Raw genomic sequence first — 26,621 nt, forward strand, 5'->3', positions numbered from 1 at the left:
ATAATCTGCCACAGCTTTCAGTCATCGATTGGGAGGATCCTATTCGTCTATACAATTTGAATAGACATTTGAAATAGACTTGGTTCAACGTTAGGTAAACCTTTTTAAAATGGTACAAGGACATTTTAAGAAGCCAACATGGAAGTTCAGTACAAATTTTAGGGTATTCTCAGTAGTATTTTTTGATAGAAAAGAAACATTGACAAGCATTTCATTTTCAGAAAAAAAAAAAAACACTTTATCTAATGCACCACTTTAATGTTAATCCTGGGAGACCGCACACAGCTCAGAAAAATATCTTGAGTAATTAATCTTCTGGCAGAAGAAAATGAAGACTGCTTTACTGGCAAAGAGAATTGTTGAGAACGTTTCTGAGTGTGAACTATGTATTCCTCCCCTGTATTGTAAATAACTTTCCTAGAGCTGTATATTAGAAGTGTACAACACGACGATGAAGTGTGTTGGTTTGTCCAATTCTCGCACACCATGGTTATTCTTTATATCTCTGTTTAATGTTTTCTCTTGATGTGCTCCTGGAGAGTAACATTTGATCTTTTATTTTGTTTAAGTGATGTGCGCCATGTTGATTGGGTAAAATCTTACCTGAATATTTGGAATCAGCTGCAAGCATACATTAAGGAACATCATACAACAGGGACTTCATGGGGCCATGCAGTAAGTACATACCCAATTTATTTGTAAACTACACAGAATTAACTTTTCTTTTTTTCTTTTTTCTTTTTTTCCATTTTTTAGTTAGTGGTATACGACATACACAATAAAATGTCAGCTTCACAGAACATATAATTCGTATGAAATAGCCGTCACACATTCAAAATACATTCAAAATTTAGAGCAGTTGTTAAAGATAAAGCTACTTGTTAACAGGTAGCAAGTTCAACTATGCCATTAGTGCACAAAGGTTTAGGGGCCTCCTTGGATGGGTTGTGTGAATCCCAACCTTGCTTTAGGTTGGAGACCCTCAAGCTTCTGGAAGCAGTTACCAGTATATGAGGGGAAGTCTGATGCAAGGTGTCCAACTAAGGTCCGAGCATACCAATTTTAGTAAGTTAACATGAGAGAAAGGAAAACTAGAATTACCGTAACTTTTTGTGTATGTCCTGTTTTTAATTTTAAATGTGATTGTGGCTTCATAATTACACAAAGGCATTGCTTGTTATGTCAAATGACATGCAGAAATGTATTTTATTTTTTTACCCAATGTCAGCAGCACTAATTTCATTATGCTGCTTATCCCTGCAGACTCATAACATATTCATAAGTAATATGTAACCAATAAAACACATCAGAGAAAAGGGAAAAGCATGTTGAATTGAATAGAATTCACCTTTTTAATAAAACAATAAAAATCAATAAATTGCATTTACATATGGTAAAATCATAGGTGTATCAACAGTCAGATGTACCACATGATTCCTCCAACCCTTAACGGAGAAGCAGCCCTTCACCACTAAGTTATCGACCAAGGGAAAGCAGATAGTTCATCCCTGTATAAAAGGAGATGTTTGGATGCACTAACAGTAAGAAAACATCCAGCTGGATTTACCAAAAAGGGTCAACACTGACAGATTGAAGATGTACAGTAAATGTCTACACCTACGCATTTCAGGGCAACATAGCCCCTTCATTAGAAGAAATCACATGCTGCTTCTACCTGTTGATATAGCAATGATTACGTTTCCTATTTGTAAATGTTTTTATTGATTTTTATCAATTCACTTTTTTTCTGGGCTTTTGAAAGTACAAAAGTCATTGGAACAACATCCAGCATTTTTTAAAACGAGAGGACAACAAAGGCAACCTTAGTTTTCTACCATTACAGGTCTTGATTTTAGGGGATTGTTAAACAGACCATGTTGCCAGGCCATTTCTTTTAGCAAAAAGCTTCTCATAACGTTATATGTGTATTTAAAATATTTTTCGCACTTGTTTACCTGTAAAAGCCTCCTTTGTGTAGATGTTCAAAAGTCCTGAGACTGCCGCTGTGTGCTAAATTTTTTTGTGATATCTGCAGCCCCAGAATACTAAGACCTACCACTTAGGTGACATCCTTTAGTATTCCTCTTCTCTGCTCCCCTGGCTACTGCATAGGAGGTTACAAGAAAGGTGATAATAGTTGCACTAAAAATACATTTGATGACTTATTAATGAATATCTAGCTGCATTTATTTGGAATCTGACTTCAATCACTTCACCACCACCATACATTTTAGAATGGTGGAGGGGTGGACATGTATTTCTGATGTTTATAAACAGCACTGCAGAAATGAGACACACGTGGCCAGTGCGCCTGTGAATAACTGTGATCTGAGTCCTTTTCGGCCCGCTCTGATCATAGTACTGAGCCAATTCGAATGACCCTGTTATCGCTGTGATGACCAATCACAGCGATCACAAACGTAAACACTGTACTATTTACATTGGAGAGCCCACCCCATTCTATCATAGTGAAGGATGGAGGAAATATTATTTAAATGAATCATTAATTATCAGAAAAACAGAGGCAACAGCAGATTAAATGAGAAGGATTTAGCTGATTGTGGGATTGTTTTGTTAACCCTTTCAACACAACCCCTGCTCTTCTGAGTGTGAGCTGTTCATCTGAGCTGCATCCTTTCTCTGACATGTATATTAATGCCATCACCTCCCTTATCCTGCATATATCTGCACATTAACCTCCCTTCATCTTCACACTGTAGGTGGCCTGCACATTAAAGTGCTTCTAAAGGCAGAAGGTTTTTTTACTCATTAAGGTAAAAACCTTCAGCAAGCAGAATCCCACCAGCCCTCCCTTCCTTATACTTACTTGAGCCCGATCTCAATCAAGCGATGTGAACGAGAGCAGAGGCTCTCTCTCCTCATTGGCTCAGACACAGCATTGGGAGCCATTGGCTTCTGCTGCTGTCAATCACAGTCAGTGAGGAGGGAGGGGGTGACGGGGCCGAGTCACGCTCTGTGTGTCTTATGAACACGCAGAGCAGGGCTCGGGAGCAAGCACGCACTATTGCCGCCATAGCAAGCAGCTTGCTATGGGGGGCACTTTCAAAGATCCTCTTTATTGAAACTTCATGACAGGTGGTTAATGCATGGTGCAGGGGACAAAGAGGTAGACACGTTTCGTGCAAATGTTATCGCTGCAGTACACGGTACATACACTCCAACCTTGTGTGAAGAGTTCAATCCAGATCCACTGCCAGAAAAAATCTGATTCACCAATTGAACTCGGATCAAACTCATGCAAAATCATTGTACAGTAGCAACAACATATTCAAAATAATAGGTAAACATGTTATGGGGCACGTTGTGGGGGGAAGCAGCCAGGAGCGGTGACAGGGGAAAACTATTGCACAGAGCAGGTAAGTATGACATGTTTTGTATTTTTTTAGTTTTACCTATAGAATCACTTTAAGCTCTTCACCTCTTTCTTTGTCTGTGTATTACCTGTTCATTGTAATGATGTACTGTATCTAGTGCAACCAAGCACCATGTTTTAACCACCTCAATACCAATATGTTTTTTCATTTCCAAAAAATTGTGGTAACAAGTAAGATCACCTCGGCTGTACAGTATACTTTCCAAAAGGGAGCATTTAGGGGTGTTTGTACTCTCCTGGTATGTTCATTTGTAATGGGTTTTTTTATCATAAAGTAGGGGAAACTATTTGTTTCTTCAAAAGTTTGGTTTTTTCCCCTATTGTTTTATAGTAAAAAAAAAAAAACAATGGCTATTAACTACCTCCACAGTTTTATCTGTCTACCCGTTTTGGGTAGTGTTGCATGATTGGAATAACTGTTAGTCAGAAATTGTCTGATAATGAAGATGTATGGACTGGTACTCAAGTGTATAAAGAGTCATATAGAGCTGCATACAACAACCTCAATAAATTGTAATTACACTTATTCATTAAAGAAATGGGCAAACAACATTTACATTTAAACAGGTAATGTGTGGTGGCATTCAAAACAGTATGGGTCATGTTCTCTTCACTTTGGCTGGGAAAACAGCTCTTGCGCAAGTATGCCTTTGACTATCACATGTGCTAATGCTTAGTAATGGTCCTACGTGTCTACTTTCTTAATACAGCTCTCTGTGTAAGCTTCAGAACATCAGTGTGCTATTTTTATGTCAGCTTTTTAAAAATCATTGATTCAACAGGGAAAGCCGCCAAGCAGAAATAACTTTGTCCTCAGAAACACATTGTGCACAAAGTCCAAAGGATCCACATTAAAATAATAAAACAATACTTTAAAAGTAGTTTAATAGTTCTGGAAATATGCAAAGACAGCAAATACACTTCACTAAAAGACCTAAATTAAAGGAAACTTGAGAGAAATATGAAAATTGCCATTACCGACCTCCTTCTAAAAAATGCTTGTTGACTATCTCTGGCTTCCATACTGTGCGTTGCAGCCCTGGAACAAGCATGCAGTAAGCTAATACATTAGAAAGTCAGAACTCCTAATCTGCATACTTATTGCATCCCAGTGACTGATATTGAAACCACCGGATAAGCATGACAACCAGCATTCTGAGAAAGAGGTAAACAAATGGCTGCCTCTGTTTTTCTCTCAGTACAAATTTCCTCTAAAAACGACCCAAACCTCACTTTTTTTTTGCTTTTCATCAACATACCTGCTGTTTTTAGTCTTAGATTGACCTCCAAAATTGTCCTATGCTTTGGATGGGAAAATAACACTGTCTGCTCCTCGCTGCTTCCATCTTGTTTCTGGCGGCAGCAGATCTGTATCGCCCTTGGAGCTGTCAGTCTGTGATTTAATATTCCATATTACTAGCTGCCAGGAGCCTGCACTCTGTGGTTTCCCATTGTAATGCTGACAAGATGTGATCACTGAAGGTCACAAGACAGGATTTGTTTACAAACTGAAAATATTGGTTCGCTTTTGAAGACCTATCATGTGAAAGAGCATATATATATATAACTTGCACTTGCACTCCTGCTGGTATCTTCATTGAAGGGTTCTTTGCAAGGGTGACAACATATCAGATGAAAGGGAGGGAGGGTTTGTGGGGGCAGAAGCAAAGCCTAAAAGATAGAAGGATCCAACATACTCCATGAAAGTGTTAGATTCTAAAAACCCAAATTAACTTTCAATTTAAAGTAGTGTTCTGCCTGGGGAAAAAAAAAATATTACAAATATTGTAGCTGCTGACTTTTAATATATGGACACTTACCTGCTCAGGGAGCCCACGATGTCAGCACCTGAAACTGATTTTCGGGTCTGCTGTCGGGTGCTGCCGCAGCCATTCTTCGCAAGAGAAACTGGCTGTGAAGCCTTTCAGCTTCACAGCCAATTCCCAACTGTGCATGCTTTTAAGCGCCGTGCTGCATTTTCTAACTAGTCCAGCGGCGGAGGAAGGTGGAGGGGGCCAAATTCCCAAGGGATGGCGCCGCGGTGCAGTCACCCGGAAGTGGGGAAGGGTACCTGTCAAAAACAGGTACCCGTTCCCCCCTCCCCCCTCAAAGGTGCCAAATGTGGCACCAGAGGGGGGAGGAAGCAGTTAAGCAAAGATTCCACTTTTGGGTGGAACTCTGCTTTAAATCAGCTAAATACATTGCAGTTGCATCAAAAGGTATGCAAAGCCTTAGGTCCCTTTCACACCGGCCAGATCAGGTTTTGCTCTGCAGGGGATCTGTCTGCTTATCCCCTGCTGAGCTGAGAGGAGCTGCCGGATGACAGGTCCGTGTCCGCTATGCTTATGCAGAGCAGACACGGACACAGCCTGCTTTGCTCTATAGGCAGTCAGATTTAAATGGACTGGCTGTCTCTTTACACCCAACTGCCCTCTGATCAAATCCAGCCAGATTGAGGGGAAATAATCCCCCTTTCATTTATTTTTGCCAGTTTGGATCAGAGGTAGCTGGGTGTAAACGGACACAAGTCCATTTATATCCAACTGCCCATAAGGGAGAATGTAGGGTCCGATTGGGTCTGCCTGAAAAGGACAGGCAAACCCAATCGGACAGCCCATGTGAAAGGGGCCTTACAGTTTGTATACTTTAGAAAGTTTGTATCCTTTAGAAAGCAGCTAAAGCCTGCTTAAAAATGCCTGTTCCCTGCCAGCATACTGAAGAAAAGGATTGTGTTTCTTGTGTGGAAGCTGTGATCTTTCAGTAGAGGTCTGGCGCCCCCTGCTGAGTTGTAGCTAGAGCTCTCCAATCAACAAGGTTCAGGCTGTCTGTTGTATGGAAAGCTCCAGCTTTGACTCAGCAGAGAATGTGTCAGACCTCAACAGAGAGACCACTGCTTCGACACAGAGAGCAAGGGTCTTTCTCTACAGCATGCTGGCAGGAGACAGACTTTTCTAAACAGGTTTTGCTGCTTTCTAAAGAAAAAAATTGTAGGACTTTGCGCACCTTTTGGCTTGATGCACCTGAAATGTATTTAGCTGATGTAGAGCTGGTTCACACCAGGAATCGCAAAGGAACACGCTTGTGTTCCTGTGTGATTCCTGTGGAAGTTGAGTGCATTGAGTATTCACCCGATTCATTTGAATGGACTGAAATCATACTGCAGTGCATGTGCTACTTTACAAAATGCTCAGCAGCCAGATCAGATGGTATTTCTGTACCATGCGATCCAGTGCAGCCAAATGCACCGCGTTTGCGATCTGCGTTTGGGGTGTTATTAGCATTGCATGGACACCTGCTGCAGATCACAAGTGCAGTGCATTGTGAACATGGTGCTGGAGATGCACACACACTGCGTTTTGGGGTAAACAGGCCCTTAAACTGAAAGTTCCATTTGAGCTTTAGGAAATGTACTTTTTCTTGTAACTACAAGCAGTTTTTGGAGAATGCAGGAACACTATTATGCACTAGTGTTGCTTAATTTAGAAAAGGGTTAAAAATAAGTTTCTCCTGATGACAGGCCCTCTTTAGAACATTCCAATCAGGTCTGTTACTGAGTTATATTTTTAGATAGTTGTTTAGTTATACACTGATTTTTCAAATGCTTCAAGAAAAATATGTTGCATGAGAGTTATTTAAGGTTTCGGTGTGTGCTCATCCCCAACCTGGAAAGATTTACAAAGCAATGATGGAAAATCTACTCTGGATGAACAGTTACAATTTGTTACCATAGCTGACCTTTCACCAGCAGCTGTATAAAGCAACTGTTCCTTTCATTGCAGTAGCACCTGTCAAAAGGCAATTGGCAGCGGTGTTTTTGAATTGTGGCTTGTTGCACTAGGGGGGCTGCTGTGTGCAGAGAGGAAGAAACCCAACAACAGCTGTTTCACAGCCTAACAAGAAGGACTTTTTAATGCTGGATGCATTGACCATCAAACTAGTAATCTGAAAACACTTACAGTGCCTTTATAATCCACTGAACAACTGCTGCCATTGAATGCCTCTAAGCACGTGCCACATAAAAGGCAAATGTTGAAAACTTATCAAGCGATATAGGGCTTGGTAACAGAATACATGCGTTCATTTCTGAACTGTTAAAACCCCTGTAAAAAAAAAACAAATAAATAACACATCATGGGTTCATCTGGGTCAAGGGTGAACCATGGCCTCCCCACATCCCTCATTGGTAATTGCACCCAATGTTCATCGGTATTTGGTAAAAAAAAATCACAAACACGTGCATGTGAAAAGTTTTTTTTAGCTAATAAACTCATCATTATGATGTTCATGTTGGTGCAATCAAAAGGGAAGAGAAAACAAATCTTGAAAGTGTAAAAGCCAAACCTGTTCTGTACCAAGTTAGTAGTAACAACTGCTACCTCTCCTTCCCTTTTCCTATTCCAGCCTTAGGAATTGGGGTAAGGCCTTGTCCACACAGGTAGTAAAAAGACGCGGTTTGACTGCATTTTGGCTGCTCCCCAACCCCGCCTACCTGTAAAAGCTCTTCATTGATTAAAAAATGGGGAGCAGATAGAACTGGAAACATGCATGGATTTGAATTGTTTCACGTCACTGTGAGGCAACAATTACATTGCCTGTAGAGTTTGGCAAGCATAGAAGCTTTGCAACCACCTCCACTGGCTTCTATTGTAGTGCAATATATACACGCTGTAACCGCACCCATCACGCGTTTAGGATACAGTTGCAAAGTTTACAGATTAATCAGGATGAACATGTGTGCAACGCATCTGAAATACGCATTAATACTATTGGTGCGTTAAAGGCAAACACCTGTTTGATTTTAGCCTAAGAAAGAAGCCCAACTTTAACAGATATTAAGATAAAACTATGTACAACAATATTTGTCGCGCTAGGGACTCCAAGGCATGAGCAGGGACATCTCTAGAGAAGGGGCAACTTATAGCCATACACAATAGTGAAATTGTTTTGGAATTGAGTCAGTGTTAATGACAATAAAAACAATATTCAAATTATTGGTAGGAAAAGGAGGAAATGGATTGGGAATGGTATTACTGGTTGTGCTTGAAATAAATTAGTAAAATTAATAAAATTAATTTAATTGGAGGTAGTCCAAGACAAAGTCCATGTATCCTGGGTGGTAACCTCAGGAATTCATGAAGATCTGGAGGTAACACTGGAGAGGCAGCACGCTGAAGAGCAGAAGTCACTCTGGGTATACAAACATAAAGAACAAAGAGCAGCGCCAATCTGAGTGTAGCAATTTAAAAGGCAAGATTTAATCCAAAATGAATGCACTCACTAGACATTGGTGATTTGCAGGTACATCGATAAATGTAACCAAGGGGTTCTAGGTGTCCAGGGCGGCTTCAGTGCAGCGCGGTTTCATCACACTCGGCGGCACCAGTGGTTACCGTTGTCCCAGGCTGAATGGAGAGGGCGCAGGAAGACGTCATCAGCAGGACTTCTTTAGTGTCAGATGGTTATTGGTGGGCGGATACAGAATCATGCACACGTTCAGATCATGCATGCTCCTTCCTCAAGCAAATCACCACTGTCTAGTGAGTGCATTCATTTTGGATTAAATCTTGCCTTTTAAATTGCTATACTCAGATTGGTGCTGCTCTGTGTTCTTTATAAAATAAAACTATGATTGTCATGGGCCAGTTTTATTTCATTTAAAGTTTACAAATTTTTAAACTGACGTGGTCCATATTATGGGGTTGATTTACTAAAACTGGAGAGTTCAAAATCTGGTGCAGCTCTGCATAGAAACCAGCTTCCAGGTTTTATTGTCAAAGCTTATTTGAACAAGCTAAAGTTAGAAGCAAATTGGCTGCATAGCTGCATCAGATTTTGCACTCTTACTTAACTTTTAGTAAATTATTATTATTATACAGGATTTACAGTGCCTTGAAAAATTATTCATACCCCTTTATAGTTTCCACATTTTGGATGTTACAACCAAAAATATAAATGTATTTTATTGGAATTTTATGTGATAGACCAACACAAAGTGGCACATAATTGTGAAGTGGAAGGAAAATAATAAATGGTTTTCATTTTTTTTTACAAATAAATATCTGAAAAGTGTGGCGTGCATTTGTATTCAGCCCCCTTTACTCTGATACCCCTAACTAAAATCTAGTGCAACCAATTGCCTTCAGAAGTCACCTATTTGGTAAATAGAGTCCACCTGTGTGTGTAATTTAATCTCAGTATAAATACAGCTGTTCTGTGAAGCCCTCAGAGGTTTTTTAGAGAACCTTAGTGAACAAATAGCATCCAGAAGGCCAAGGAACACACCAGACAGGTCAGGGATGAAGTTGTAAAGAAGTTTAAAGCAGGGCTAGGCTATAAAAAAAATAGCCCAAGCTTTGAACATCTCATGGAGCACTCTTCAATCCATCATCTGAAAATGGAAAGAGTATGGCATAACTTCAAACCTACCAAGACACTGCTGTCCACCTAAACTTACAGGCTGGGCAAGGAGAGCATTAATCAGAGAAGCAGCCAAGAGCCCATGGTAACTCTAGAGGAGCTGCAGAGATCCACAGCTCAGGTGGGAGAATCTGTCCACAGGACAACTATTAGTGGTGCACTCTACAAAACTGGCCTAGAAGAGTGGCAAGAAGAAAGCCATTGTTGAAATAAAGCCAAATGAAGTCCCGTTTGCAGTTTGCGAGAAGCCGTGTGGGGGACACAGCAAACATGTGAAAGAAGGTGCTCTGGTCAGATGAGACCAAAATTTAACTTTTTGGCCTAAAAGCAAAACTCTATGTGTAGCAGAAAACTAACACTGCACATCACCCTGAACACACTACCCCTTCCGTGAAACATGGTGATGGCAGCATGATGTTGTGGGGATGCTTTTCTTCAGCAGAGACAGGGAAGCCGGTCAGAGTTAATAGGAAGATGGATGGAGCCAAATACAGGGCAATCTTAGAAGAAAACCTGTTATGCCTCATACACAAGATCAGACTTTCCGCCAACAAAACTGTGGAATTTTGTCCGAAGGGTGTTGGCTCAAAATTGTCTTGCATACACACGGTCACACAAATGTTGCCCAATAATTACGAACGTAGTGACGTACTACGTGGTTTTTCAGCTCTTTAGTACCACCTTTTGGGCTCCTTCTGCTAATTTCGTGTTAGTAGAAGTTTGGTGAGTGTTGATTCGCGCTTTTATTTTCATGTTTTTCATTTAGCGCTTTTCAGTTCGTGCTTTTCAGCTTGTTTCTGAACGGCCGTTCGTCAACCAGCCATGTTGCGGAATCAGAGGAGATAACGTGTTATTTATTATTGGCCTTGGAGTTATTGCTTTGACATTATTTTTTTGGTTGAATAATGATTTGATTTGGTATATTTTCTATATTTTTGGATGCATAGAATGCACTTTTTCGTTAAGTTCTATTGGCAGATAGCATGTCTAATATTTTTTTTTTTTTAATGCACAATAAAAAAATTGTGGAGAATAATTCTTGGCTATGTGTTTTACTTCAAATGACAGTTTGGGAGTAGGCATTTACATTTTAAAAAATACAATATGAAATTGACAAGAGACACCAACATAGTTGTATCTTTGTTCTTAAAAACTACAGGATAATGGTGTTGTGGTAACTTGCACAAATAAAAAAAAAAAAAAAAACATAATAATATTATTCTTGATATCACTAGGAAAAAAAAAAGCCTTTGAAAATTTGTTTGCAATAACTCCATCGGTATCACCAAAGCAGCTTCATTATTATCCCATTAAGGAAGAAGAGAATGTGCGCTGAATTTGGAGATTTCATAATTTGCCACGTCACGAATATTAATTCTCCATTACAAATGCTAGTTTACAAGACCGACCGCTTCTGCTTCCGAGCATGCGTGCTTGTACTTTGGACTTTTGTCCGATGGACTTGTGTACGATCAGAAAATCCAACAACACACATTTGTTGGCGGAAAATTTGAAGACATGGTAGCCAACATTTGTTGGCGGAAAGTCCAACAACAATTGTCCGATGGAGCATACACACATTCGGTTTTACACCAACAGCCTGACATCCAACATTTCCCATTGGAAAATCCAATCGTGTGTACGGGGCTTTAGAGTCTGCAAAAGACATGAGATAGAGGTTCACCTTCCAGCAGGACAACGACCCTAAACATGCAGCCAGAGCTACCATGGAATGGTTTAGTTTAAAGCATATTTATGTGTTAGAATGGCCCAGTCAAAGTCCAGACCTAAATCCAATTGAGAATCTGTGGCAAGACTTGAACATTGCTGTTTACAGATGCTCTCCATCCAATCTGACAGAGCTTGAGCTATTTTGCAATGAAGAATGGGCAAAAATTTCACTCTAGATGTGTAAAGCTGGTAGAGACATTACCAAAAAGACTTGCAGCTGTAAATGCAGCCATAGGTGGTTCTACAAAGTATTGACTCAGGGGGGCTGAATACAAATACATGCCACACTTTTCACATATTTACTTGTAAAACAATTTGAAAAACATTTATCATTTTCCTTCCACTTCACAATTATGTACAACTTCCTATTGGTCTATCACATAAAATACATTTACATTTTTGGTTGTAACATGACAAAATGTGGAAAATTTCAAGAGGTACTGTATAAATACTTTTTCCAGGCACTGTATATAGAAAGAACAGCTTGTGTGGTGCTTTACAACATGAGGGCAGACAGTACAGTTACAATACAATTCAATACAGGAGGAATCAGAGGGCCCTGCTCGAATCAACCCCAATGTGTGTCATACATCACAAAGTGCAGAATGAAGTGGTCCCTTCCTACTATGTAAAATACAGCACAGCATACAAAGTAAAGTGGTCTGGAGAATGTAATGTAAAGCACAGCATTCAGAATGTCGTTCAGATAGTGTAATGTAAAGAATAGCATACAGTGTATAGCGGTCCTTAGTATGTAATTAACTAATATACAGCAGAGAGTATAAAATGTACAGCATAGCGCAGCACACTACAGCAAAGTGCTGGTCTGTAAACACAGTGGCTTTAACCGATTGTCAACCAGCCGCCACAGTTTTACTGCAGCAGAATGACACGGCTGGGGGAAAGGACATTACCTTACGACGCTTCGCCTTTTGGCTACTAGGGGTCCGTGCGCAGCCTGTGCCCAGAGCCGATGCAAGTGCCCAGCAGGCGCAATGACCGCCGGGCACCCGTGATCGCTCGTGACTGATCCGGTTCTTTTAAGGGAGTAGAGACAGATCGTGTGTACATACTAAGTATGAACACCGATCTCTCTCTCCTCCTAGACGGTCCCACCCCCCCTACAGTTAGAACACATCTAGGGAACACAGTTAACCCCTTGATTGCCCCCTAGTGTTAACCCCTTCCCTGCCACTGACATTTATACAGTAATCAATGCATTTTTATAGCACTGATCGCTGTATAATTGTCAGTGGTCCCAAAAAAATGTCAAAAGTGTCCAATTTGTCCGCCGCAATATCACAGTCCCGATAAAAATCACAGATCACTAGTAAAAAAAAAATAATAATAAAAATGCCATAAATCTATCCCCTATTTTGTAGACGCTATAACGTTTGCGCAAACCAATCAATACACGCTTATTGCAATTTTTTTTTACCTAAAATATGTAGAAGAATAAATATCAGCCTAAAAAATGTGGGATATTTATTATAGCAAAAAGTAAAAGTTATTGTGTTTTTTTCAAAATTTTTGCTCTTCTTTTGTTTATAGCACGAAAAATAAAAACTGCAGAGGCGATCAAATACCACCAAAAGAAAGCTCTATTTGTGGGAAATAAAGGACGTCAATTTTGTTTGGGTACAGCGTCGCACGACCGCGCAATTGTCAGTTAAAGCGACGCAGTACCGTTTTGCAAAAAATGGCCTGGTCATTGAGCAGCCAAATCTTCCGAGGCTGAAGTGGTTAAAGAGATCAATAGAGGGTGTTGATTGGTATTGATCACTCAGCCTGAGCATTTTTCTGTATGATTTTAATCTGCCAACAATAAAGCTCGGTTAATTTATTTTATCTATTTGGTTGTTTGTATTCTGTGGTGCCATTAACGACCCCTACACCTCGCTGATTTTCTTTCTATTGTATTGCATACTGGGATGTTGGCACCATGTAAAGGCGCAAGTCACACTGTCCAAAAATGTACAGCACTTCTGCTGTGGAATTATGAGATCACATGGCTGACTCTGGCAGAAACACATGTAGAAGTGAGCAGGTATCCTGTTAATATGCATTTAAACAAAGCCACACAGCCTGAGACCTAGATAAACAGACGTATTTTCTGAGATATATAAGAAGCAGCTCTCCCCTTTCAGTGACATCCAAAGTGCCTGAACATCAGCTGCTTCGTCTTGTAAATTCTATACATGAAAGCACATCGGACAGGTGGCTATAAGAGTGCCCTGAATAGAAGAAGCATCTACATTTACACAAGGAACACCTTCACAAAAGATCAGTGTCTGTGTGACAATCCACCTGTTCTCCAGAGATGACATCCGATATGTAGGGATCTCTACCCCTCGCCATGTGTCCTTGCAGAGATTAGCAAAGCATTTGTTACCTAAGCACATATGCCAAGCTCTATAGTATTTGTGTCACATGTTCTTCGTGTATCCTGAAAGTGACAACCTCCCTGTAACACATATCATTAGCACATGTAATACACACTATACAGCTATACTAATATTGAGTAGGTTCCCCCTTTTGCCACCAAGACAGCTCTAACCCATTGAGGCATGGATGCCACTAGATCTCTGAAGGTTTGCTGTGTTATCTGGCATAAAGCCACCAGTGGCACATCCTTTAAGTACTGTAAGCTGTGAGGTGGGGTCTCCATGGATTGGACTTGCTTTTTCAGGCACATCCCACAGCTGCTTGTTTGGACTGAGATCTGGAGAATTTGGAGGTCAACACCACCTTGTGTTCCTCAAACCATTCTTGAACTGTTTTTACAGAGTGGCAGAATGCAGTCCCATACACAACAAACCGCGATGTTCAATTTTTCTGCTTTCAACACATCAAATTCAGGGACAATGGGGGAGATTTATTAAAACTGTTTCACTCAGAATCTGGTGTAGCTGTACATGGAAGCCAATCAGCTTCTAACTTCAGCTTGTTCAATTAAGCTTTGGCAAAAAAAACCTGGAAGCTGATTGATTTCTATGCAGAGCTGTCACAGATTTTGCACGTTCCAGTTTTAGTAAATAAAATATGTTAATTTTCTGCCTAATATAGCCCACCGACTTTCAGTTGCCACTGTAATGAAATAATCAAAGTTATGCATGTAGCAAAGTCCCAGGCCTCCTTTGGTCTGATGAGAACCTCCAGGGCCAGAGATAGCTGACATCCTTCTGTATATGGTGGGTTGTGAGGCATGGTGGGTGCAAGGTGAATAAAGCTATTGGGCGCCAGACACTTCTTGAATGCAAAAGAAAGTTTATTTCTCTTAACAATCTTTTTTGGGGGAGAGAGGGTAAGGGCCAGGACACCCTTAGATAGTTGCAAGATTGATTGGCAGACTCCGAGACTTCAATAGGAAGACAGCCATGTTGGGAAAGGCCCCAGCAAGACGCCACATCTGCATGTGCAGGAATGCTGTGTCCTATGCCAACAGTCATTAACAGTTCCAAACACAAGGCTTAACAGTTCCTTCACTTTCACTACAATTTCTCCTTGTAGTTCTTCAGTACACTGAGCTCCTGGTCTCTTCACTGTCACTGAATCCCTTGAGCTCCTTCAATCTTCACAGTGGTATCTTCCATCAAGTGTCACCCCCCGCTTCTCTGCTGGGTCCCAAGCTTGGCACTCTAGATACCTCTCAAGCTTCACCCACGCTGGCCTGCTTGGTCCCTAGCTTGATACACAAGGCTGTTCTGCAGGCGTCACCTCCGCTGGCTGGGTCCCTGGCTTGATTCCCACTGAAGTTTCCAGATTCTTCACCGTCCCCGGTTGGTGGGAATACTGCTCCGGTACTTGCTTCAGTTACTCACTGTGGGCCCTGGTAATAAGGCGGATTGTCCCTTACTGGTGACAGCTTTCCCTCTACCTCCGACCACGACAGGTTTTCCGGCCGACAGAATCGTCACTTTTGGTTGAACTGCAAGCCACAATCCCAACCCTGCGCTGCTATCTTACTTCTGGATAGGCCCTCTGGCAGCCTAGCAGCCAGATGTGCCCGGGATAGGCCCAATCTCTGGCCTAGCAGCCTAGGCAATACGACACGAGTCCACCCAGACAGCAATCCAGGTGGCACAGAACACAGATCACCTGACTCCACCCGAATATATAGGCTCTCTCAGCAGTCCAAGGGATTCTAAGAAAACCCATGCCCATTGGCTGAGATACCCCATATACCCATAACCTGACCTTGCGTTGCCCTTCTTATATCTAGTACCACCAAGTACCTGGCCACCTAATGGTAGAAGAGAAAAGTGCAACAAGGCCAAACTTAGGGAGAAATCAATAGATCTCTATCAATCAACAAGGATAACTACTCCTGGCAAGTAAATTTGTGAGGAGCAACCCTGCCTAAACTTCAGGGTGCTAAATCCACTTAACCTGTCAGTGGTCATAACATTTTGGCTGATTGGTGTATGTATTACATTCTATTAGTAAATGTGTACAAAAGTATTTTGAAGCTACTTACATGTAGAACAACCTTTCTCAACCTTATCCTGGAGAAACCCTAAAAATCAATTGGAGGTCTCAGGGAACCCCTGCTAAAAAGATTCTATCTTAAAAATGTCTTAACAATATTAAAAATATATATTTACAAAATATTTAAATATAAGAATATGAAAAGGACTGGGAATTTTGAGTATGTATACCACTAATATGTTCACAGATACTGATAGCTTTTGCCAACTCAAGTTACACAGGGCCTGTTATATGACACAGAGATTGGCAGCCATCTACCCTTCCACAAGCTCCTCCTACCCATCCTGTCAAATGTTTGAGGCATCCTTCTTTCGTATGGTATGGTCTTGCCCCTCCCTCTGATCTTACTGGATGGAGGTTGTGTCCGATTTTAATTGAGTATGTCAGTTGACCCTCAGATTGGACCCTAAGGTGCTACTCATAAATTTTTTTGACAATTCCACCTTGGGACAATTTGTTAAATTGTTTATGTGTTATACTTTGTATGCATGCAGTTCTTATCCCGCCTATTATATCCTCCTGGCATACTATTAACTCTGTCTTACCTCTGTAGAAGCTTACCTACAATAATAGAAATTATCCTAAAAAGTTTGACAAAATACAGTCCGTTTAGCTATAACTAGGTGAGCAAGATTTTTGCTCCTTTCCTTCTCCCCCCCCCCCCCTCCCCCTTCTTCCCCTTGCTCCTTCCCAGTTTAATTAAACACTTTGGCCCTATCAGTAGAAAGCTCTTTAATGGTCCATTTTATTTTATTAATAGTTGTGATGCTGATTTTATTTCTATATCTTCAGCTTCTATCTAAATTCTTTGTTTACTACCATAGTGTCAAATTCTTTTGCTATTGTAACAAATGCCATGAATTGCTGAGACAATGATTGGATTGTACCTTGTTTGAAACATACTGGAACTTGATGAGATATGTATGCTGCTTTTGTGCTTGTACCTAAGTATTTCTTAATACTTGTTTAAAAAATTTATAAGAATATGTCATACCTTGCATTTGATACCCAGAGCCAATTATTTTACAATCGTAGTGTCACTTTACACCAGTGATGAGTGGAGAAGTGCGCCCTAAAACCACACACTAAAACCAGTACATAAACCACACATCAGCATTTCTCTTGTCTAGCTCACACACCACACAACAACACCGCTTAGCTCTCACACCTTATTCAGACCTGCAGTACTGCTAGTGCACATTCACCCTTTTCTATTTACCTTGTACCATTGTAATTAACCTGTTACTGTGCATTTTCATATTACTGTACAATGCAATTTTTGATTAACACTTTCCATATATTAACCCTTTACTGTGCACTTTACATCCAGTAAACAATAAACCTTTACTGTTCAACCCCCATTGCACATTACCTTTTTTGATGCACACTCTCAAACAGAACTGTACCATTGACCATTTATTTGGCACTTCCCATTTAATATACAATTAACCCTTAACTATGCAATACCCATTGATTGTTCTAGGATGGTTTTTCCGATGGAATTCCGCTCAAGCTTGGCTTGCATACACACGGTCACACAAAAGTTCTCTGAACTTTCGACCTTCAAGAACGCGGTGGCGTACAACACTACGACGAGCCGAGAGAATGAAGTTCAATGCTTCCGAGCATGCGTCGAATTGTTTCCAAGCATGCGTGATTTTTGGCGCGTCTGAATTGCATACAGACGAACACATTTTCGGATAGGAACTTTTTCCTGCTCTCAATCTTTTGCTGGCTGGAATTCTGCCAGCAAAAGTCCGATGGAGCATACACATGGTCGCAATTTCCGACCAAAAGCTCTCAGCGGACTTTTGCTGGTGGAATTTTCACTTGTGTGTATGGGGCATAATCCTTTTAATGTAAGTTAAAGTGGGAGTCCGGCGACCAATCTTTTTTTTTTTTTTTTTTTTTTTTAGGTCATTGAGACACTTTGCTAATCCCAAAATAATACTCACAGTTTGGGTGTAATATTTCCACCTCTGTCTGTTTTCGTACTGAAGAATAACTTTAAAAATGTGATGCTGGCTGTTTCCATCTTGCTTGTGGGCATGTGAAGCCCACAAGCATTGATTTCCTGGATGCGGTGAATGCTGTTCATTCACAGCTTGTTCACAAGCATGATCATTGTTCCCGCATTGAATCTTGGGAAGCCTGACACTAAGCTCCCAGGAGACAGCGCGGCGCCGGGGAAAGGTAATAAACACGCCTACTCCCATGGGAGGAGAGACAGGAAGTGCCACAATAAAGTACAATATAAAGGTAATTACATCGATAAAAAAAATTTTCGTGCGGCATTTGAACATCTATGCAATTAACTGAAAGGGGTAAGATTAAGTTAAAAATTTGAGTGGAACCCCGCTTTAACTCATACCAGGTAATACTCAGTAAGCACTAGTTTTCATAATGGATTGCCTACAATAACTTGAGAAAAACTGCTGTACACTATACTCTTTAGACCCTTGGTGCCCAATATGTGACCCACAGGCCACATGCAACTTACAAGTGCTCAACATAAGGCCCACTGTGCCCCAGACCTCAATTCAGGTTGAGTGCATAATGGGCAGCATGCTGAGTACCAGCAGCTCTAGCATACTTTAATGCTAAAACTGTCAGCTGTCACTAACTAATTCAGTCCAGCACTAAGCCCAGGAGGGGAATCAATCAGCTTCAGCTGTTGTGACAGGACAGAACCAGCACTGCCCTACCACTTCCTGCAGCTACAGATCACTACAGTAGTGATCAATTGCTTTCCAATAACAGCAAGAAATAGATCAGTATTAGAAGTAATGTTGGCGCAGGGGTGCATGGGGGGCTGGATCAGCTGTCCACTGGCTTGATCCAGAACACCCCAGCACCCTACTGAAGGAAAACATGCAAAAAAAAAATATCTGATTTTAAAAAAGCCACTCTTCCCATTGAAGAAGAACTGACCTCTAGAAACTGTACCTTTTTAAAAAAAATTCTGCAGAGTGCTTGTCACCAGTATTGCCTGTGGTCCCCAAGTAGCTGATCTTTTCCATTACTGAGCTACCATGTCTTGTTCTGCACTGTGTTTCTATGTGGAGGTGGCCCAGCACAGCAGTGACATCAAATCTCACTCTCAATCTCCTGAAACTAGCAGTTAGAGGCATAAATGCCTTATGCCCCGTACACACGGTTGGATTTTCAGACGGAAAATGTGTGATCGGAGCGTGTTGTCGGAAATTCCGACCGTGTGTGGGCTCCATCGGACATTTTACATCGGATTTTCCAACACACAAAGTTTGAGAGCAGGCTATAAAATTTTCTGACAACAAAATCCGATCGCGTCAATTCCGACCGTGTGTGGACAATTCCGACGCACAAAGTGCCATGCATGCTCAGAAGAAATTCCGAGACGGAACAGCTCGGTCTGGTAAAATTAGCATTCGGAATGGATACAGCACTTTTGTCATGCTGCAATGTAAAAAATGGTTTAATACAGCGCACTCTCTTCTTCTTTATAATGTGAGAAGAATGAAGTAGTTTTGCTGCTGATATTCACACAGACTTCTCACAAACTTCTTTCTTTATTATTTATCATGATTCCCTCAATATATTTTGATTTGTCACATCTGACCAAATTTCTTTTTTGTTGTTTTATTTTTGATTTTGTTTTTTTCAAGGCTGTTTTTTTTTGGGGGGGGGGGGGGTTGTATTTTTTCAAGGCTGATCTTTGTTTTATTTTATTTTTAGTTTTACTCCATAATATGTTTGTGTGTGTTTTGTGTGTCAAGTTACCACAACACCATTGATATCTTGTATTATTTAATCTCAAGGAGATTGTTTGGTGTTGGTGTCCCTTGTTAATTTCACATTGAATTTTTGAAATGTACCTGCCTCCTCACAAACAAACTGTCCTTTTTGAAGGAAAACACACATAGGCGAGTATAATTGAAACAAAAATTCCTTTATTAAGAGCTCAGAACCAAACAAAGGGGGAGGCAATGCTGGAGAAACATCATAAATTGGGGAAGCCTTGGACCCCCAGGGCACACATCAATTATTTTACTGCAAAATTGGTGGCCTGAGGAGTCCTTATCTAAGGGAGTGCAGTCTGGTCCAGAAGTCCCAGAGATCCGGAAAGCAGCAGATGACATCTATGTCCCCAGGCTGTGGTCATACAAGAGCCTGCATCTTTTGCCAGACCAGACTGGACCCAGGGTCATCACTCTCTGGTCTTCTTTCCACGCTTCCTTCCCGGCTGTGGCTCTGGTGTTGGAGATGTGGCAGGAGGAGGAGTAGTAGGACCTGGAGGAGGAGGAGGAGTAGTAGGACCTGGAGGAGGAGGAGGACTATGTGTGAGGTTACAAATGTGGGTAGCACATGTTATTTGGCCCTTCAACCCCTTATTGAGAGCTTCCAAAATTAAGGACTCACACAGGAGTCGTTGGCCCTCCTCCATCTGCATCATTTTGCAGGCAGTTATGCCAGCAAAGTCCTCCTTCACACTGTGGGGGCTTCTCAGGGCCTCTGTAGCCTTCCAAAAGAGGCCTATGGCAGCCTCCTCCAGGTTACTCCTCTTCCTGGTACTTTGTCTTTGAAGGTGTAGGGGAGGGACCTGGGTATCAGGCAGCCTGCTTGGCCCGGCCAGCTCCTGGCTGAGACTTCCCTGTGTATGAAAAAGGGACATGGTTTTAGTTTTTGCATCATCAATCACAATCATAAATTAGTACTCCAAACTAACATCTAGTTAACATCATTGATTGGACAACCATGAAGATTTAGAGGAATGCTATACCTGGCTCAAGCTGGGCTCCTCCACATGTTGATGCCTGGAAGGCCCAGGTTGGGCGTCAGAAGCCTCAGCTGGGGGGGAGGAAGATTGGAGAGTGCTGACCTGGGTTCAGTCTGACCTGACAGAAAATGCAGCCTGTCATAGTACCACAGCCTGGGGACATAAATGTCATCTGCAGCTCCTGATTTCTGGGAATCCTGGACCTTCTTGTGCTCCCTTAGATAAGTGCTCCTGTCAGGAAAGATCTCCTCCGCTGGTAATATCGATCATTTGACGTGCAGTACTGAGGTCCACCAGCAGGTGTCTCCTGGCAGTTCGGAGCTGTCAGAAGAGCTCTTTCCTGCAAGTATTCTGTCACCTTTGGGCCGCAGTACTGGCGTCCACCAGCGGAGGAATCCTGGCAGTATGGAACAGGTATTCCCCTCTGCAGACAGGTGTCACCTGACCATAATTAGCAGAGCTGCAGTATAAATACCCGGCAATTGCACACTTATGTTGCCCTGGTATTGTCCTTGAGCCCTGACCTGCATCCTGTTACTCTGATTCCTGATTCCTGATTCCTGATTCCTGAACCTGAAGCCTGAACCTGAAGCCTGATTCCTGGAACCTGTTTATCCTGTTTCCTGTCTGTTACCTGAACCCTGGACCCTGGACCCTGAGCCTTGTACCTGACCCGTCCCTCCTGTGATCCATCCATCCTCTCTTGTCCTGTTTATTCCCTTCCCAGCTACTATCCCCTGTTTATGACCCCGGCCTGGCTTGACTACGATTCTGGTACTCCCTCTTGCTACATATGCTGGTTGGTTTAATATCACTGTTTGGTTGTTCACTCTGTATTGGTGGTGTGTTCACATATGCATTTTCCTTAATAAACTTACTTTCACCTATTTATGTCTGGTTCACTCTGTCGCAGTCACACAGTTCTGGTCACATCTGGTTTATGACAGAATACCAGGGCCATCCCTGACCAGAAGTGGCTGCACAGGGGAACCATTTTGATTTAGTTGGTTGCAAACATGAATGCCGATGAGGTTATTTATTTTTCTCTGCTGGCATCTGAAAGTGGTGATTATTGCCGCCAGGCTTTGAAAGGATGGTCTAGTGACCACTTGTTTGCCACTATACGTTTGGCTCACTCACTGGTCGATCAGGGTTATATATTGTTTGGGGAGGTGCAGCCTTTGATCAAGATCTGCACTGAGCTGGCCCTGCCCTGTATTCCAGAGGGCCGTGATGATTTCACTCCTCCTTTTGATATGAATCAGGTTGTATCCCTAGTATGGCTTTTTGAAGATGATCCAGCCGATTTTTGTGAGCACTACTCAGCCTGTTCCCCACAGGTGATTGCTGAGTGCATTGTGTCTGCACAGTCTTTTGTTAGACAGCGAGATTTAAAAGCACAGTTTGTACAATCTATACTTTCAGCATGGTCTGACATAATGCAATCAGCTCCAGCCAAACAAACAACCTCTGCCACCAAACACGAGCCTACCCAAAATGTATGTTTCCCCATCACCCATGTCAACCGCAGTTGCAGCTCAGTATACGCTGCTCCCAACCAAATACTCATATCCAGTCTCTGCTCCCTGTACCTATCCTGCATTCAATCCACCAGCCTCTTCTCAGCTGCCTACAAATCCACAGGAACTTCCCCCAGCTACTGTTACCTCTTCTCTACCATATCCCAATCCTCCTTTCCAGTCTGATGCACCCCTCACCTACAGAGCTTCAGTGGCTAAGCCAAAGAAAAAACAAAAGTTTTTTCCAACCAAGATGATCCTGCCAGTAACCCAACCTGCCTCCGCACCAGCTAATCCAATCCAGCCTGACGTCCCAGTGCTTGCAATGCAGTCTGACGTCCCAGTGCCTGTTATCCAGTTCGATATCCTGATGTCCGCTTTCCAGCCTGAAGTGCCAGTGTTCCAGCCTGAAGCGCCAGAGTCCCAGCCGGAGGTGCCAGAGTCCCACCCGGAGGTGCCAGAGTCCCAGCCGGAGGTGCCAGTGTCCCAGCTGGAGGTGCCAGTGTCCCGGCCGGAGGTGCCAATGTTCCAGCCTGAGGTGCCGGTGTTCCAGCCTGAGGTGCCAGTGTTCCAGCTGAGGTGCCAGTGTTCCAGCCAGAGGTGCCAGTGTTCCAGCTTGATGTGCCTGCTGCCCAGCTTGATGTGCATGTTCCTGCTGTCCCACTTGATGTGCCTGCTGCCCAGCTTGAAGTGCCCATGCCTGCTGCCCAGCTTGAAGGGCCCGTGCCTGCTACCCAGCTTGAAGTGCCCGTGCCTGCTGCCCAGCTTAAAGTGCCCATGCCTGCTGCCCAGCTTGAAGTGCCCGTGCCTGCTGCCCAGCTTGAAGTGCCCGTGCCTGCTGCCCAGCTTAAAGTGCCCGTGCCTGCTGCCCAGCTTGAAGTGCCCGTGCCTGCTGCCCAGCTTGAAGTGTTGCCCAGCCTGGTGTGTTTCTGCCCACTGCCCAGCCTGGCGTGTTCCTGCCCGCTGCCCAGCCTGGTGTGTTCCTGTCTGCTACCCAGCCTGATGTGCCACTGCTTGCTGCCCAGCTTGAGGTGCCCGCTGCCTGGCTGGACACCACGGACTTTCCCCAGCAACGGCTAGTTGGAGCGTCCGGAGGTCGCTCCTTCGAGGGGGGGTACTGTCAGGAAAGGTCTCCTCCGCCGGTAATATGGATCATTTGGCGTGCAGTACTGAGGTCCACCAGCAGGTGTCTCCTGGCAGTTCGGAGCTGTCAGAAGAGCTCTTTCCTGCAAGTATTCTGTCACCTTTGGGCCGCAGTACTGGCATCCACCAGCGGAGGAATCCTGGCAGTATGAAGCAGGTATTCCCCTCTGCAGAGAGGTGTCACCTGACCTTAATTAGCAGAGCTGCAGTATAAATACCCAGCAATTGCACACTTATGTTGCCCTGGTATTGTCCTTGAGCCCTGACCTCCATCCAGTGACTCTGATTCCTGATTCCTGATTCCTGAACCTGAAGCCTGAACCTGAAGCCTGATTCCTGGAACCTGTTTATCCTGTTTCCTGTCTGTTACCTGAACCCTGGACCCTGAGCCTTGTACCTGACCCGTCCCTCCTGTTATCCATCCATCCTCTCTTGTCCTGTTTATTCCCTTCCCAGCTACTATCCCCTGTTTATGACCCTGGCCTGGCTTGACTACGATTCTAGTACTCCCTCTTGCTACATATGCTGGTTGGTTTAATATCACTGTTTGTTTGGTTGTTCACTCTGTATTGGTGGTGTGTTCACATATGCATTTTCCTTAATAAACTTACTTTCACCTATTTATGTCTGGTTCACTCTGTCGCAGTCACACAGTTCTGGTCACATCTGGTTTATGACAGCTCCTCAGGCCACCAATTAGGATCTTCAAATAGGTGATGTCTGCTGTGGGGATCACCGTCTTCACAAATTCCAACAAATTATCCAGCGCTGCCTTCCTCTTTGTTTGGTTCTGATATTCAGAGTGGTTTATCTCCCATAGACAGGGCAGCTCCCTGAACATCTCAATGAAGATTGGCATAAAGTTCTTATCTTTCACGATATCCATTTTCACTGTAAGACACAACACAAGACAAACCCTAATGTCAGCCTAAAGTCTTCTAAACTTGTGCAAATACAGGCCTCAATCTAGAAGCAGTATAGGCCCAATGTTAAATCTTACCTTCGCAATCACGATCGGCGCCTCCGTTACTCCTTCCTCCGCTCACAGATTGTACGTACTACGCACACGTGTTACGCTTTATAGCACTGCGCATGCGTGAAACTCCGCCCGCCCCTCACGTTCTTTCTAGTCTATTCCCTACCCCTTCTCGTTCGTCACAGTGGGGAAGAGCACATGGCGGTGTCAGAGCAGGTGTCTGATAATTACAGCAACGAGGAGGAGGAGGAAAGCCCGGAGGCAGAAACGTCCCAAACCAGAAAGAGACGATTTAAGGCATCAAATATGTCCTTTGGAGAGATGTTGGAGATGGTCGACATCCTGAAGAAGGCCGACTATGATGGAAAGTATGGACCTTACCCCAACCCCAATGTCCGAAAGGCCAAGATCATGGCGAAAGTGGTCAAAAGTCTGCACCGGAATTTCGGGGTACGTCGATCGAAAGATCAGCTCAGGAAGCGTTGGTCGGACCTAAAATTAAGAGAGCACAAGCAGTACAGAAATATCCGGAGAGTGCTGCAAAAAAGTAAGTAGTTGTCCTGTGTTCCTATTCTTTTTATGTTTATTACGTTCGTGCTGCTCCATGTGCTTTTCTTAACTGTTATCCAGTTTAAAATGTCAACTTTCAAGTTCATGGGCACATTATTAGTTCGTATCAAACATTTTTCTTTCGGCCTATAAAACACCATTGTTTTGGCCATATGCATTTGCCCACATTTTTTAGGGCCTACTTGTGTAAAACTAATCTGGTTGTGTAGATGGGTTTGTTACTAGAATGAAATGCAAACTAGATTCTGTGTAAGGAGAGGACACTCAGCAGCTGTTTACACATCTGGATGCTGGAGCACTAGTATGGGACACTAGAACGCCCTTTTTTTTAGGGGGCCCACACAGGTGCTCCAGTGTATACTATAGGGGTGACTCCATCTGTGAAGCTTGTACAAAACAGGTAAGTATTGAAGCTTCACAAAGGACAAGAAAAATGCAACATCTTGGAACTCTGCCAAAACAGACAATTGTACCCCACTTCCAAGCAATGTTTCATATTTATAGTTCTGCTATCAAATATCTGTGTGCTAAGTAGACCTATTTTTTCCCCTCATCCAAGGAGACCAGAGACCCCCCACCTCTGCAAGAAGGGGAAATCCACCCAAGACAAGCAGAGCAGGAGGAGGAAGATGTGGTGGAAATTGGCACCACAACAGGTGAGTGTCTGCGACCACAGGCTCAGGTAAGAGATGGATGCCGGCATATTTATAATACATGGTGTTTTTTGGTTTCTATCTTTTTAGGTGATCGTGATGTTGTGGATCCAGATCCTTTCACCTCGGAAAGTGCACAGATTCTGATCGGGGAGATCATGGGGTGTAATAGGGACTTGGAAAACATCAAGAAAAACATCAATGATGTTATTCAAAAAATGAAAAACATCATTGATGTTTTAGGGAGAGTTTAAAACCCCTCCAAATCCCTTTGTTTTTTTGTGTGCTACAAATTTTAGAAATTTTGTGACAAATTTGAGAAAAGCCAAATTTTGAAGAGGCACACAGTGTGTCAACATGTGCTGTCTGCCATCACGGGAGATCAATGGACGCGTTTTGGGGGTGCAACCCCTTCCTCAATAATAAAGTAGCTGTGAGGAAGGGGTTGCACCCCCAAAACACGTCCCTTGATCCCCCGTGATGGCAGGTAGCACATGTTGACATTCGTGCATCTTCAAAATTTGGCTTTTCCTGGGGTGACTTCACCCCATCTGAATGCAATATCAAACACAGTTTGTAAATACTCATGTCTGATATTGCCTTCAAGTTCTACCAAAAGTGAACTTTGTAAGTTCAAGATTTGTGTCTTTCTTGTTGGTTTTAAATATGCCTGTTTTATCTTAAATAGACATTTCTACTTTTTCTAATGTGACCTCAAAAATTGTTATACAACAAACATGTTGGTTTGTTTTAAAAAACCTTTTCTAAATGCACATGTGATTGTGCTGGTATTAAAAAGATTGTTAATCAAGAATGTGTGGATTATTGTCTCAACGCTACAACACTTTTGTGGTGCTCTAATTGGTGTTTTCTGTGACAGTGTTATTTCCTAAGGGCAAATCCACTTGCACTACAGTGCAGTTTCAGTGCAGTTTCAAGTGCACTTGTAGTGCAAAGTGTCTTTGCCTTTAGT

General features: G+C 42.7%; 1 protein-coding gene across 2 annotated transcripts in view; it reads left to right on the top strand.

Moving 5' to 3' along the window:
* CAP2 (cyclase associated actin cytoskeleton regulatory protein 2) overlaps nucleotides 1-26,621 on the top strand; it is a 212,310-nt gene that overhangs the window by 155,827 nt on the left and 29,862 nt on the right. For both annotated transcript variants that reach the window (XM_073631112.1, XM_073631111.1), the window contains one exon: nucleotides 570-675. In XM_073631112.1, coding sequence (XP_073487213.1) covers nucleotides 570-675 — 106 coding nt within the window. The remainder of the gene's footprint in view (nucleotides 1-569; nucleotides 676-26,621) is intronic.

The sequence above is a fragment of the Aquarana catesbeiana genome, linkage group LG05, assembly GCF_042186555.1.
Source record: "Aquarana catesbeiana isolate 2022-GZ linkage group LG05, ASM4218655v1, whole genome shotgun sequence".
NCBI lineage: Eukaryota > Metazoa > Chordata > Amphibia > Anura > Ranidae > Aquarana > Aquarana catesbeiana.